The sequence below is a fragment of the Drosophila subobscura genome, chromosome U, assembly GCF_008121235.1.
Source record: "Drosophila subobscura isolate 14011-0131.10 chromosome U, UCBerk_Dsub_1.0, whole genome shotgun sequence".
Lineage (NCBI taxonomy): Eukaryota > Metazoa > Arthropoda > Insecta > Diptera > Drosophilidae > Drosophila > Drosophila subobscura.
Genome location: NC_048534.1, coordinates 2,935,593 through 2,949,851, shown reverse-complemented (window position 1 = coordinate 2,949,851; position 14,259 = coordinate 2,935,593). Strand labels below are relative to the sequence as shown.

General features: G+C 48.9%; 4 protein-coding genes across 8 annotated transcripts; 3 read left to right on the top strand and 1 right to left on the bottom strand.

Moving 5' to 3' along the window:
• The first annotated feature begins 161 nt into the window (after nucleotides 1–161).
• On the top strand, nucleotides 162–7,275 carry LOC117901232 (E3 ubiquitin-protein ligase MIB2). The gene is made up of 6 exons (XM_034811904.1): nucleotides 162–549; nucleotides 1,271–1,456; nucleotides 3,559–3,726; nucleotides 3,802–4,471; nucleotides 4,540–4,702; nucleotides 4,777–7,275. Exons 2-6 carry the CDS (start codon nucleotides 1,390–1,392, stop codon nucleotides 6,940–6,942), a joined length of 3,234 nt encoding a protein of 1,077 aa, XP_034667795.1. The 5' UTR covers nucleotides 162–549; nucleotides 1,271–1,389; the 3' UTR covers nucleotides 6,943–7,275.
• A 236-nt stretch (nucleotides 7,276–7,511) lies between these two features.
• LOC117901238 (protein catecholamines up) lies at nucleotides 7,512–11,785 on the top strand. 2 transcript variants are annotated; one of them, XR_004649311.1, is made up of 3 exons: nucleotides 7,512–7,909; nucleotides 7,966–9,015; nucleotides 11,771–11,785. XR_004649311.1 is itself a non-coding variant. In XM_034811913.1 (2 exons), exons 1-2 carry the CDS (start codon nucleotides 7,513–7,515, stop codon nucleotides 8,952–8,954), a joined length of 1,386 nt encoding a protein of 461 aa, XP_034667804.1. In that variant the 5' UTR covers nucleotide 7,512; the 3' UTR covers nucleotides 8,955–9,103. The 2 variants fall into 2 exon arrangements, 1 of the variants encoding a protein (XP_034667804.1); XM_034811913.1 differs by lacking the exon at nucleotides 11,771–11,785 and having other exon boundaries at nucleotides 7,966–9,103.
• On the bottom strand, nucleotides 9,028–10,542 carry LOC117901239 (tetratricopeptide repeat protein 19 homolog, mitochondrial). Of its 2 annotated transcripts, XM_034811914.1 has the most exons (4): nucleotides 9,905–10,539; nucleotides 9,683–9,846; nucleotides 9,432–9,579; nucleotides 9,028–9,369 (listed from the first exon to the last, which is right to left on the bottom strand). In XM_034811914.1, exons 1-4 carry the CDS (start codon nucleotides 10,433–10,435, stop codon nucleotides 9,106–9,108), a joined length of 1,107 nt encoding a protein of 368 aa, XP_034667805.1. In that variant the 5' UTR covers nucleotides 10,436–10,539; the 3' UTR covers nucleotides 9,028–9,105. The 2 variants fall into 2 exon arrangements, with proteins under 2 accessions (XP_034667805.1, XP_034667806.1); XM_034811915.1 differs by lacking the exon at nucleotides 9,028–9,369 and having other exon boundaries at nucleotides 9,475–9,579; nucleotides 9,674–9,846; nucleotides 9,905–10,542.
• On the top strand, nucleotides 10,663–14,171 carry LOC117901233 (apoptotic chromatin condensation inducer in the nucleus). Of its 3 annotated transcripts, none has more exons than XM_034811906.1 (6): nucleotides 10,663–10,797; nucleotides 10,891–12,565; nucleotides 12,629–12,839; nucleotides 12,913–13,159; nucleotides 13,220–13,332; nucleotides 13,401–14,171. In XM_034811906.1, the coding sequence occupies exons 2-6, from the start codon at nucleotides 10,935–10,937 to the stop codon at nucleotides 13,581–13,583; spliced, it is 2,385 nt and encodes a 794-aa protein (XP_034667797.1). In that variant the 5' UTR covers nucleotides 10,663–10,797; nucleotides 10,891–10,934; the 3' UTR covers nucleotides 13,584–14,171. The 3 variants fall into 3 exon arrangements, with proteins under 3 accessions (XP_034667797.1, XP_034667798.1, XP_034667796.1); XM_034811907.1 differs by having other exon boundaries at nucleotides 10,736–11,699; nucleotides 11,730–12,565; XM_034811905.1 differs by having other exon boundaries at nucleotides 10,736–12,565.
• Nucleotides 14,172–14,259: the final 88 nt, after the last annotated feature.

Sequence of the window (14,259 nt, the reverse complement as noted above, 5' to 3'; positions counted from 1 at the left end):
GAACTGTTAAATTTTAGTGTTTGCTTTGGACAAAAATTACACAAACATGTGTTTGGGATTGTTGTTCTTTTTCTATATATCGATGTGGGCTATTGAAGTGGACAACCGATAGTAAGCAATGCCAATCGAATACATCGATAGCTGGCTGTAATTTTGCACTGCCATCTTTAGGCCAGACCTAGAGCAAGAAGAAGAAAGCCAAATTTTAGTTGTAGTTGCTAGCAAAATTCTAAATTTTTTTATTCAAATTGAAGTTAAAGTGTAATGGTTTACAAGAAGCAGCGTACTTGAGCGATGCTGATGTGCTAATTCTCAAACGAGTATCAAGTGAAAGAGCGAGAGTAAAAGAATGCCTTAAATTGTGGGCCGTAGCAACGGTTTCAAGTGGGGGAAATATATTAGGGAAACATTAAATGCCAATTAAAAAAGCGCACGCGCGCATAATAATGCAACATTAGGGCCAAAACGAAAACTTGAACTTTACATTAAACGGAAACAGCTGCGGGAAAAAGTGATTAAACGTGACACAGTAACTAGAAATTGCTTTCGGTAAGCAATTGACCCCAAACAAATAAAATCATTTTTCATTTGTATAAACTATATACTATGTGTGTGCGGGAGTGTGTGTGTGTGAGTTCGTAAACAACATGCGGGTCAATTATACATTTTCCGTTTGTATTATCCCAAAATGCTTCTGTATACCATTCACTTATTATTATCATTCAGAGAGAGAAAGAGAGAGAGAGGCAGAGACCACACAAGAAATACACTCGTATATATGTAAATACATATGTATCCCCTCCATATGTCTTATCGGCATGCGTCATATGCACGTCCGTCCGTCCGTCCGTCCGACTGACTCCCGCACCATGGTGTATGGTGTGGCGTGGAGCTGAGTTCCATACACAATGATGGTCATGAGACCTTCTAATTCCATATCCGTTGAACAGTCAGTCCCAGTCATAATCCGATCCATTTGAAATCCATTGGATGGCATTGCATTGCATTGCAGTTTCCTCAGGTACTTCTATATGTACATTTCCATATACAGAACAGAATATACAGAATATTTGCTGTGCTGCTGCTGCTGCTGCTGCTGGTGCTGGTTGTTGTGCCTTTTAGTCATGCGCTGACTTTGTACCAGTTATCTGACCCAAATATTAACCAGGTCCCCATCCAACTCAGTACTCAACTCCCATCCAGCCACCGTCAGCGAAACCTAATGTCAAATGTCATATCTCTGTGCTCTGTGCTCCGTTCCTTCTTGCAGTAGCCTCCGCCTTACAAACCGAATCGAAGTATAGCCGAATACCGAATCGCAGCAGAACAGAGCGCCACGCCAGAAGGAAAATTACATAAAATTATTTGAATTAGGAAACCGAGCGAGCCATGCGAGCCTCCATTCTGCCCGGCATACGTGTGGTTCGCGGACCCAATTGGATATGGTCGAATCAAGGTAAGAATCAAGTGGAGAATTTCTACATATCCCGATAAAACTCTGACGCTAAGGGTGTACCATGGGGTGCACACGGACGGTGTTCGGTGTACGGTGCGGCAAGATGCCGTTGCGTTGCGTTGCGTTGCTCAGGGCGTTGTTGTGTGTAAAAAGAGGACGCGCCTCTCTATTTATAGCAACACTCAATGCGCCAGCGAAATTCTTTTCGCTTACCAATTGCTTTTCGCTTTCCCTCGCTTCATTCTATATATACATATCGTAGACATACTATATATATAAACATACATACATACATATACATATGTATTTTTGATAACACATGTATGTACATATGTATGTGTGTTCATTCGCTGGAAGTAAGATTACTTTATTCCGTAGTTATTAATTCAATTAATGATTTTAGCCATTCATATTTGATGTACTTTTTGATGTGTGAACAATTATCATATTAATGAATGTGTGTTACGGTGGTGTTGTGTTCTATACATTCGTAATGTGTACCCTTTAATTCAGGGCGGATTAGTTGAAGAGGTCGCAGATTATAAGCCAAAAAGTAAAGCAACATTTATAGAGGTATTCTTCTATGGCACTAGACGAATAATAAAGTGTTGTGGTATCTACACAAATACTCTCAACGTTTCTTTTGCCAACTCATAATCTACTCATTTTGGGACTCTGAAAATATATCAGATACAATTGTAGGGAGCCATAACTCTGCTTATGATACTTTTATTCCATTATCTATTCATAGTCATCATTTCTGCAATTAATTGGAACTCAATTTATTATTTCTTCGACCCGAAGTGGCTAAAAATGGGTGAATATTTTATAGACATCTTCTCGTTAGAGTCCTCTTTGGGATAGCGAATTATTCATGGGTTGGAAGCATTAAAACGCTTCGTAATAGGTCCAAAGAGTTGATCCACATTCAAGAAAATCTACTCAGATCTTTCCTGTGTTTAGAGATGCAAAAGCTTTGGTAAATATAACACACCATGTGCATTTTTGTTTATACTTCGTTTTCATATTTCTCTGAATAATACTAGAAATACATATCTTTTCTTTGCGAAGACCTTTCATGATCGAAATCGAATCGGAAACAATGGTTCAAAAAGCATTCAAAACTTAAAACTGCTTTAGGATTCAGAATTGAAGTAGTTCTAAGAGTTTCGGGGAGGAATGTCGCAAAAGGTTCAGAAAATACTTCTTATAATATCTAGGGTATGCCAAGGTTATGCTCTGGTTTCTGACGCCTTTCCCAGTACTATAGTCGGCTAAAGTAAAATGATTTCTTAAAATTGTCCCAAGAAATCCCCATTCTCTGGAAATTTTCGTGACTAATAAGTGCTACAGAGCCCTACAGGAGAGGCGCCCTTTGCAGCTGCAGCTGCACATCTCTGGAGTGTCTACCCAGAAGCACGATAAATGTGTGTACATATGTATGTATGTACATCCAGCGTATAAACAGATTAGGTCATGGTATGTGTTTCGGCATCGTCTTTTCCCCTGACAAAAACCAAATAGTACCGAGCCGATCCGATCCGAGCCATGCCGTGCCGTGCCGCCTGCAGGCATAAATGTCTGGCGGCTGTCATGTCAGACGGCGGCAGTCGCGCAAGGGCGCGTGCCATTTTGTCTCCAACATTTTTTGTGGAGTGTTTATTTATAGACGCAGACGGGGGGATCGAGTGCAACAGCTCCTGGGGCTCCAGACACGAGTGTGTTTGGAGAGTTTTATTTTTGGGGCATGGCATACACAAATCGGCATTTGAGGCGGCAGCCCCCAATCCTGCATGCCATGCCACAGGACTAGGAGTGTGGCTGTCTGTCTGGTTTGTGTGTATGTGTATAATTACAAGAGGCAGCTGCCTGCTGCTGTTGCATTTGCAGTGCATAACCAAATCGGGGGATTGGAGCACCCTAGAGTCAATGATTAAATGTATTTTTAGCTGTGTTGTTTATGGAGGGGAAACATTAACGCTTCGAGGGGAGGAAGTCTTGCCGCCGGATGTGCCACAGAACGTACTTTATATCCGTGATGAAGTAGAACGACCAGAGCCTTCTCTCATTTTGTTTCTTTCGTTTCATTGCTTGCGCAACAGACGACGGAGAAGGTCACGTTGGAACCGTATGCGAAATCGGCCGTTGCGGCTCCACACACTCACCAGAGAACACGGTCGTCGTCAATTGGGATTCGGGACATCGCACCAACTACCGTGTGGGCTACCAGAGTCAATACGATCTGATAATTGTGGATAATGCTCAAGTTGGTAAGTGTGCAGTCTGATCCATCAGATATCTGAGATCTGTGTAATCCCCCCTTTAATGCTTCTATCGATTGGCAGGCGTTCGTCATTCAAATGTCGTCTGCGATGGCTGCTCGAAGGCTGGCATAGCGGGCATTGTCTTCAAGTGTGCGCAGTGTGCCAATTACCATCTGTGTGCCTTTTGCTACGCCGAGGATCTGCACGATCTGGAGCATCCCTTCATCAGATATACCACGCCCAATTCCCTGGGCGTGCGAGTGCCCACGCGCAAGGGTTCGAAGCGCATGCAATTGCGTGGCATTTTCGTTGGCTCGAAGGTTGTGCGCGGCCCGGACTGGGAGTGGAACGACCAGGACGGCGGCGAGGGCAAGACGGGGCGGGTAATGGAAATCCGTGGCTGGGACAACGAATCCTGTCGCAGTGTGGCCAACGTCTCGTGGGTAACGGGCTCAACGAACGTCTATCGTCTGGGGCACAAGGGCAACGTCGACCTCAAGTACATATCGGCCACGGCCGGCGGCCACTACTACAAGGACCACATGCCGGTTCTCGGCCAGCCGGAGGAGCAGCAGCCGGTGGCGCCGATGGTGAAGCCAAGCTTCTCTGTGGGCGACCGTGTCAAGGTTTGCCTCGAGGTGGATGCCCTCATGAAGCTGCAGCAGGGACATGGCGGCTGGAATCCACGCATGGTCGAGCATCTGGCCAAGCTAGGAACAGTCCATCGGATCACGGACAAAGGAGATATTCGGTAAGGAGCATAAGTTATTCCTCATTCCTTTGAGGGGATTCCTCTAACTATTTCTTCCTTTTGGGCAGCGTGCAATATGAAAACTGTCCCAATCGCTGGACCTTTCATCCCGCAGCACTCGTTAAAGTTGTCTCCTTTCGTGTCGGCGATCTGGTGACCATCATCAACGATGCCAACAAGGTCCAACAGCTGCAGAAGGGACACGGCGAATGGATCGATATTATGCGATATGTAAGCGAAGGCCGGCCAGGACCAGGAGCCACGCATTCGAATGCGATTCCTAATGCGAATTGTTTCCCTTTCAGGCGCTGGGTAAAATCTGCAAAGTGGTTAAAGTCTACTCGGATGGCGATCTGCGCATTCAGCAGCTGGACGATGGCTTCGAGTGGACCCTCAATCCCAAATGTGTCAAACTGGAGCGTTCGCCATTGGCCACGGCTGCGGAACGCTCCAACAGCATGATGGATCTAAGCCATAGGCGTGCCGATCATGTGATGACACCCCTCTCCGGCCTCTCGGGCAGCTCTGTGGCGGATAAACTAGTGCGGGAGGCGGCTCAGGGGCATCTGGAGTTTGTGCGCCAATATCTGGACATGAATCCCGCCCAAGTGGATGTCATGAGCGGCGGCAAGGCGTGCATACAGGTGGCGTCGCATCAGGGCTACGTCGAGCTGGTCAGCTACCTCATCTCCAAGGGCGCCAATGTGAATGCAGTGGACAAGGAGGGCGATTCGGCGCTGCATTACGCCGCCTTTGGAAATCAGCCGGCCACAATGCGCGTCCTGCTGCAGCACGGGGCCGAGGTGAATTTCCTCAACTCGAGCCACTGCTCCGCACTGCACATTTGTGCGCACAAGAAGACGCCGCACTGTGTGCGCGAACTGTTGCAGCACCAGGCCAATGTGAACATTCAGGACTCGTACGGCGACACGGCACTGCACGATGCCATTGGCAAGGAGAACACTGAGGTGGTGGAGTTGCTGTGCAATGCCCCGAACCTGGACTTCACGGTGAAAAACAATCGCGGCTTCAATGTGCTGCACCATGCGGCGCTCAAGGGAAATGTGGTGGCCGCCCGTCGCATACTGCAGCTCTCCAGGCAGTTGGTGAATGTGCGCAAGGATGATGGATTCGCGGCGCTGCATCTGGCCGCCCTCAATGGCCATGCCCAGGTGGTGGAGACGCTTGTCACCGAGGGTCAGGCCGAGCTGGACATCCGCAACAATCGACGTCAGACGCCGTTCTTGTTGGCCGTCTCGCAGGGCCATGCTGGGGTGATTGAACGCCTCGTGCGGCTGTCGTGCGATGTGAATGCCAAGGACGAGGACGGAGACAATGCCATGCACTTGTGCGTGATCAAGAAGTCCAATCTGCAATCGGCGGCGGAACCGAATCCCGAGGAGGCGCCCGAAATTCACAAATTCTACATGAGTCTCGTGCAGACGAGTGTGCGTCCCGAGGATCGTCTGATGTACAGCATACTCATCTATCTGTCGCGGGCGGGCTGCCGCGTCGAGCTGAACAATGCCAATGCCAGCATATTCGAGTGGATCACCGACCGCAACATCAGGCAGATGATCTTTGGACAGCAGCAGGCACCGGAGGCGGAGTCCTCGAGTGCCGCAGCCTTGCTGCGCTTGCAGGCGCTTGATATGTCTGAAGACGAAATGCCAACGGGAGGCGGAACTGTGAGTGCGGACACAAACGGAGCGGCGCCTGTTCCGCCGCCACCACAGCGTCAGCATCTCGATGTAATGCCAAAGCCCAACGATATGGCCGGAGCAACGCCCTCGCCATCAGTAGCCGTAGCACCAGCCACACCATCAGCATCTCCGGGAGTCAAGAAACTCAATTCGGATGCCCCATCATTGACGGCACCACCGAATGTTTCGCCACAGGTTGCGCCACGCAAGAAGGCACCCAAGCCGCCAGCTACCTCAAGCAGCAGCAGCATCAGCACAGTCGCAGCCATCGGCACAGTAGAGCAGCCATGTGGTGCGGCTGCTGCTGCTGCTGCAGCTGCCGTCCTGCCGTGCCCTGGTCCTAGTCCGGCGGCCATGGTAGCAGGTCCCCTGGAGTGCATCGTGTGCAATGAGATCCTGCCCCTGGTGCGCTTCGAGCCGTGCCAGCATCAAATCGCCTGCGAGGAGTGCGGGATTCGCATGAAGAAATGTCTCAGATGCGGTGTGCTCATCGAGCGTCGCGTCACCTCCAGCGGGCGGGTAGTCTCCCTACAATCGTCAACATCATCGCCCAGCGATCCAGCGCGTCTTCCCTCGGGCGATCTGCTGCGGTACTTGGAGAACAAAGTGCAAGAGTTCGAGGAGTCGCACTTCTGTGGCATTTGCATGGAGCGCAAGCGAGATGTCGCATTTCTATGCGGTCACGGCGCTTGCTCCCACTGTGCCGAGACTCTCCGCACGTGTCACATGTGCCGCAAAACGATACTCAAGAAGATCAACCTGTACTGAAGCGTGTCCAGGTGGAATGGACCGTACCGTCAGCAGCATGAGCAATTCGCAACCAAAGTGGCTTGTAAATACATACACAAACAGATACATAGAGAGCATTTAAAATTATACTTAGTGTACGTACGGCCCCCGATTGAAGTGCATACATATGTATGCACATGCTTGCGTGTGGCAGGCGAGGCGTATGGGCATTGGTAGGGCTTTATTTGCAGTAATGTTATGTGAGTAACTCGAAGTTATTATTTATTGAATACCCGACCGAATTTTACTCGTTCTTATTTTGTAACGGATTATCTAATGGCATCGTATACATAAAATATTGTGCACCCTTCACGTGTCTAGTTATTAGCATCGTTCAACTATGTCTGGCAACGAAAAAACCAACTAAAAAAAAAGATATTTAATAGTCATTATAAATTGCAAAATATACAAATTAAAAACAGTTGAAACGAAGTAGTCGCGCTCTATTTTCCTATCGATAAGAGACACCAAATATCGGGTGTTTTGAGTTGTTTGTGCATTTGCCCACCACTGGCAAGCACCGATAACCGGTAATCGATAGTGCTTGGAATGCTGGTTGGGAAAAAAGTTACACACGTCACAACAAAAAGAAAGCCCCCACGCGTACGTAAATTCATAATGGCCAAACAACTGGCCGATTTGCAGAGCAGCAAGCTTCAATCCTACCAGAAGCTTGCACTGGGTATTATACTTGGTGGCATACTGCTTTCCCTACCGTCATTATGCGGGGGCCAGGGTAATCCCAGCTTTAAATACTCGCGCGAAGCGAATGAAAATTTTGATGCCAAGAACGCTCCGCCGGCAGTGCAGCATCACGATCATGATGATCATGATCATGAACACCACCATCATCATCCCGATGAGCACCACGATCATGAGCATGGGCATCATCATCACGGGCATGAAGAGGCCCACGTCCACCACACCAAAACGAAGCCGGCACTTGGTAAGGCCCATTGTCTCTCAGTATTGACATAGGTGACTTCATCTTACTCTCTATAGACATGAGCACCATATGGTTGCATTCAATTGGCTCCACGTTGCTTATCAGTGCCGCGCCTTTTGTATTGCTCTACATCATACCCCTTGATAACAGCGATGCGATGAAACCCCGTTTAAAGGTTCTGCTGGCCTTTGCATCCGGCGGGCTATTGGGCGATGCCTTCCTGCACTTGATACCGCATGCAACGCATCCGCATAGTCACGGAGAGCACGACCACGATCATGGTCATGGTCACGGTCATGGACATGGACACGATCATCATCATGAAGGCGAGGCCCATGGACACAGCCATGACATGAGCGTCGGTCTGTGGGTTCTGGGCGGAATTATCGCCTTTCTGTCGGTGGAGAAACTTGTGCGCATACTGAAGGGTGGCAGCGGTGGACACGGACACAGCCACGGCGCACCCAAGCCCAAACCTGTTGCTGAGAAGAAAAAACCGACTAAAGAAGGTAACGGTGATGGCGACAGACAAGGCAAATCCACCAAAGCCAAGGCAAAGAAACCCGAACCAGAGCCCGAGCCTGAGGGAGAAGTGGAGATCTCAGGTTACCTGAATTTAGCGGCAGACTTTGCCCACAACTTCACCGATGGACTGGCAATTGGTGCTTCCTATTTGGCTGGCAACAGCATCGGCATAATCACAACCATCACCATTCTGCTGCACGAGGTGCCGCACGAAATTGGTGACTTTGCCATACTCATCAAGTCGGGATGCTCCCGCAGAAAGGCGATGATGCTACAGCTGGTGACGGCGCTGGGAGCCGTGGCAGGCACAGCGCTGGCCCTGATTGGTGCCAGCAGCGGTGAGGACAACTCCGCCCCTTGGGTGCTGCCCTTCACAGCCGGCGGATTCATTTACATTGCCACAGTGAGCGTGCTGCCAGAGCTGCTTGAGGAGTCGACCAAGCTAAAGCAGTCCCTGAAGGAAATACTGGCCCTGCTTACCGGCGTGGCGCTGATGATTGTTATAGCCAAGTTTGAATAGTGTCTTGGAGCGTTACTTAAACATCCACATAATTTCATAGAGAGATAGCGAGAGAGAGAGAGTTTTATATATGTATGCATTCAAAATTATGCTTTACTATACGAACGTTTGAATTAGTCAAAAAATACACTTTACAAGGAGCACCTCAACTTCATTGCCCTTTCGCCCCATTGATGGTGGCCTTGATCTCGTTGAGGCAATACTCGGCCTGCTCGATTGCATCGGGATTCTTGTGCTGTTGCCCCATTTTCCAGGCCAGCTTACAGGACTTTTCCGCCTGCTGCATCAGACCCTCACGCAGGTAAACAAGTCCCAGATTGGCCAGAAGCACACCCTCTTGACTGACGTCATTCAACTCTTTGGCCAGGGCCATGGCTTGCTGAAGAGTTTCCTTGGCTTCTGCGTAATTTTCAAGCTAAAAGTAGTAAGTTTTGCTTATTGTGCAAGTGCATTGTCTGAGAGTAAGTGGGAACTTACGTTTACGTACGCCACACTGATGTTGTTCAGAATGGTCACCGAGGCATCGTTGACGGCGCCATACACTTCGCAGAGGGTGTCGAAGGCTTCCTTAAAAAGATTCTTGGCCTCTGTGTATTTTCCCTGCTTCATCAGAAGCTGGCCAAACCTGCAAATGAAGCGCAAAATACACATCGTTATGGACACCGTTTGATGGGTGGAGAGTGGGAGTTGCGAGCTCGTGGAAATCAATATGGAAACACCTTCAATACCAATTCTTTGTCAGGCCATACAGCTCTTGGACGTCTTTGTCTTCGGGCATCTTCTCAACCAGCTTGGCAAGCTGCTGCAGAGTCCAGATGAAGCCTTGGTAGCTCTTCTCCAGGTCCCCCTGCAGTTGGGACATGTGCGCTATCTTTGAGCTAATGTGCAGGATCTAGAAACACGCAACCATGAATAACCAGGACCGCAATAAAACTATCTGACGGACAAACCTTTGGGCTCTCCTCCGTGTGGCCATCGGCAAAGAGACGCTTCATCACATCCGTGAATATCTTCTCTGCCTTTATGAACTGCTCTCGTTCCATGGCCAGATTAGCCATCACATCGTACACATACGTGATGCCATCTTTGCTCTGCAGGTCTTGAGCCATCCGCAGTGCCAGGTGGAGCATCTGCTCCGCCTTGTCGTACTGTTCCCGTTGCACACACAGAATGGATCGCTTGATCATGTTGATCAGCTTGTCTTCGGGTGACTCCTCCTTGTCTTTGTCACTGTTTCCAAACAGATTGAATGTGAAGGCCGTTGTAAATGCCAAGGCCGTGCCTCTGTATGCATTGCCCGAGGCTGACCCCGTACCATGGTGGTGATGTCGACCCAAATCAGGGCAGAGCGACGTTGATTCTGACCGTTGCTGCTGGTTGGTTCTTCGAAATTTAGCCAACTGGCAGTATTCCCTTGGATTTGTGCCGACCCGAAGCCTGGCCATGACTTGGCTTAGTTTGGAAATATTTATAACAATCATTTTAATAATAAGTTAACGCATTTTATGCCTAAAAGCTAAGTTGGAAATTTTGGTTGTGTTTTCCTTCCGACTTATGAAATGCGCCCTAGTGTTGCAAAGGGAGAAAACAGTGTGGCGAAATGCACCAAACCGAAATGTTTAATCAAATATTGAGAAAGTAATCAACTATTATTAAAAGTTATATGTGCGCGAAGCAATTGTAAGAACCAACAAATTAATTGTGCAGCGGAAAAAGATTATTTTGTATTTTGCAAAACAACAAATATTTATCGATTGCCAGACCACGAATGCAACCTTGCATATTGATGGCGGATTTGACGCTCTTCTTTTGCTGGCAAAATAATTTTCTCAAAGAAGAAAAGGTGCATATCGCTAAAGTTAGGAGTGGAAAGTTCATCAGTGCATTAAATAACAGACGTGCCGACCTATAGAAGTTCACGCGCATTTTATTTCAGATTTTTTACAGTGCTGTGTGCCGTGGGCGCTTTTTTTTACAGCCATGAGACGGCGTAGCGAGCGAAAAAAATCTACATCGCCCGCACCGTTGCCGGCACGACGTAGTCGACGCTCCCGCAAAGTGTCTGAAAATGAAAGAGCCGAGGAGGACAGCGTAGTGCACAAAGATGCCGAAAATCAGGAAATGACAGAGGTCGCCGCCACGCGCGAAGAAATCAATGATGCTCCAGATCGCGAGCGTGCCTCCAGCGAGGAGCGTGCGGCATCGCCATCACCAGTGCGCAAGAGCCGCAGCAGCCGCACGACGCCTAAAAAGCGCGTGGAAAGCAAAAGCAGCGACAAGAAGGTGGAAACCATACCGGAGGAGGGAGAGAACGGAGCCGATTCGGACAAATGCCAGTCGAGCAGAAACAACGCCGATGCCGGCAAGCGGGAGAAGCGCGAGAAGAGCGAGAAGAGGACTCCGCTGGCTGCAGACATCGTGGATGAGTCTAAAAGCGATGCTGAACCTGCAGCGGACCCGCAGCCCAAGCAGGAGCCAGAAGCTGAGGTCGAGAAGCCGCAACCAGAGCCAGGTAATGCCAAGAAGGACGTGAAGGATGTTGACAAATCGGATGATGAAAAGCCGACCCAAGACGATGACCATGATGACGACGGCAGGCGCAGGCAGAGCATTCACATTCAAGAGGTAAAAGTTCCTTCTCCTTCGATTAGCCTAACAGCAAGTAAGGAGGAGGAACATCTAAAAACATCCAGTGATGTATTAGACATTCAAACAGAGGACGTCGAAGAAAGGGATGATGAGGCTGTCGCTGCCGCTGCCGTTGACGCTGACGCCGCCGCCGCTGCCGCAGAGGACACTCCAAAATCGGAGCGCAGGGAGGAGAGGAAGCGCAAGCATAAGGAGCAGTTGCCCATCAAGACGAAGGACGAGCAAAAGGAGAATCGCAAACAGTCAATAGAACAGCCAGCCCCAGCTCAGGACGAGGCCATTGATCTTCCGAATAATAACAAGCACGAGACCTCAGTGACCGCGACACCACCCACAGCGCCAGCAGGAGCAGCCGCAGGTGTTCTGCAGAGTCAGCGCTCCGTGCGCAAGCGCAAGTGGCTGACAAACAAAAAGTCAACAGATCGGGCACCGCCCGTGCTGGCCATCTCGACAGATTCGCTGAAGAACATCATTTCCGATGTGGTTCCAGTACCGCTCAGCGATGTGCAGCTCGACTCTTCCTCGGAGGAGGAGGGCCTTGTCACCAGCGACCACGAATCGGATCGTTCTGTGTCACCATTAGTGCGCAAGGAGCGTGAGCGGGAGTGCGACGAGAGTGGCACTGTGACGGTCGTCACTGCCACTGACAACAGTGTCGCCGAGTCGAATGCCGCAAAGGATGCCACCGCAGGCACTGGCCGCACCACACCGGCGCTCGCCACAGACATTGTGCAAGTGCATGTCGGCAAATCCACGGTTCCATCTGCGAAACCCAATGTAGTCCGCTCACCGAGTCCAGCCCGCAATCGTTCCAGTCACGTGCTCTACATAACCAATTTGGTGCGTCCCTTCACTGTGCTCCAGCTGAAGGGGCTGCTGGCACGAACGGGAAAGATAGTCGAGGATGGTTTCTGGATAGATCGCATCAAGTCCAAGTGCTTTGTTGCCTATTCCAATGAAGAGTAAGTATACCTTTACCATACAAAACTGATCTCCTGTATATTGATTCGGTTCCTGCTTCGCAGTGAGGCTATTGAAACACGCCATGCCCTGCACGGCGTGCGCTGGCCAGTCTCGAATCCAAAGTGCTTGAATGTGGACTTTGGCAGTCGCACAGACATGGATCGTGCGATACAACTGACAAAGGACGAGCCGCCACGCTACGGCCAGGAAAATACCAGAGATAATCAGCAAGCAGGCAGTGCTTGGTCTCGATTGGACGCTACTGATAAAAAGGTGCAAGGGAATCTAATCTGTTGTCTTTCTTTATACTAATCTAACATACTGTTTATGTTTATGGTCTGCGTAGCCTGCCCGCCCGGTACGGGAATGGGATGTGGGCAAGAAGGAGCCCAATGATCGCGACAAAGTCCCCAACGACAGACGTCGCGGGAGCAAGGAGCGTGTGGTGGACTCCCGATCACGAGATGTGGAGCGACCTGGTCAGGATCGCAAGCGCTCTAGAGAGGGCGAGGGCGTGAGGGGACGCGAACGTGAGCGCATTGAACGTAATAACGATCGCAATGCACACGGACGTAGCCGCTCTGGATCACCACGTAAGGCGCAAATCTGATATTTTTGAAAGCCTTTTCATTATCCCATCTATTCTTAAACAGTGCCCAAGACAAAGAGAAAGGAGAACGAGCCACCCATTAGGCTGTTGGATGATTTGTTTCGCAAAACAAAGATCACACCCTGCATCTACTGGCTGCCACTTACGCCGGAAGCGGTAAGCGTTTAATTTCCAATCCCATTGGAGGGGCGTCTAAATATGAAAGAAATCTTTGCGTAAAACAGATTGCAGAGAAGGAGGCATTCCGCCAAAAGCGCATCGAGGAACATAAGCTACGCATTAAGGAGAGGGAGGAGCGTCAGAAGGAGCGTGAAAAGGAACGTGACCGTCAACGCGACACGCGCCGCAATCGGTCGAACGAGCGGCGCCATTCGAGGAGTCGCGAGAGGGAGCGACGTCGTTACTAGGCAGGGCAGCCCAGCGGAGGTGGCGTCTTGAGATTGAACAAATAAACAATGAACTATATCTCAATAATTAGCATCAACCAACCAACAGCATCATTCACAACAACAAAAGTGAAGAACAACAACTGAAACAAAGCAAACAAAAACTTCAATGTGGTCTCACATTACCCGAAAAATGTTCAATTTCTTCGAACGTTATCGCGCGTTCCATTAAATATATTGACGTTTGTATCTAATATTCAACTTAAAGCCGAATCGGCTTCAAATTGAATGTTTTTGTCAACGTTTTCACAATCAACCAACTTAACTTTGAGATTTTCCACTTCTCTTCCGCTTTTCTTTCACCCTTCATTCTATTTCTCTTTGTTGTTGTTCTACATACATATATGCCCACATATATATTGACATATATATATATACCACCATATATAACCTGATATGATTTCTTTCCTCAAATGTAGCAACTCTTACAGCGCCTAACGTCATCATCTCACCTCCAACAACAAAAAACAAAAACTACACAGCCCTCAACATGCAAAGCGACAGCGGCCGCGGCATTAACGCAAGGATAATCGTCTGTATCGGCGGAATCTAAAAAACAAAACAAAACAACAATTTCTTATATACTAAATGAGCAAAACAATTAATTAAACAAATGTAAAATTAATATTTCTTGAAA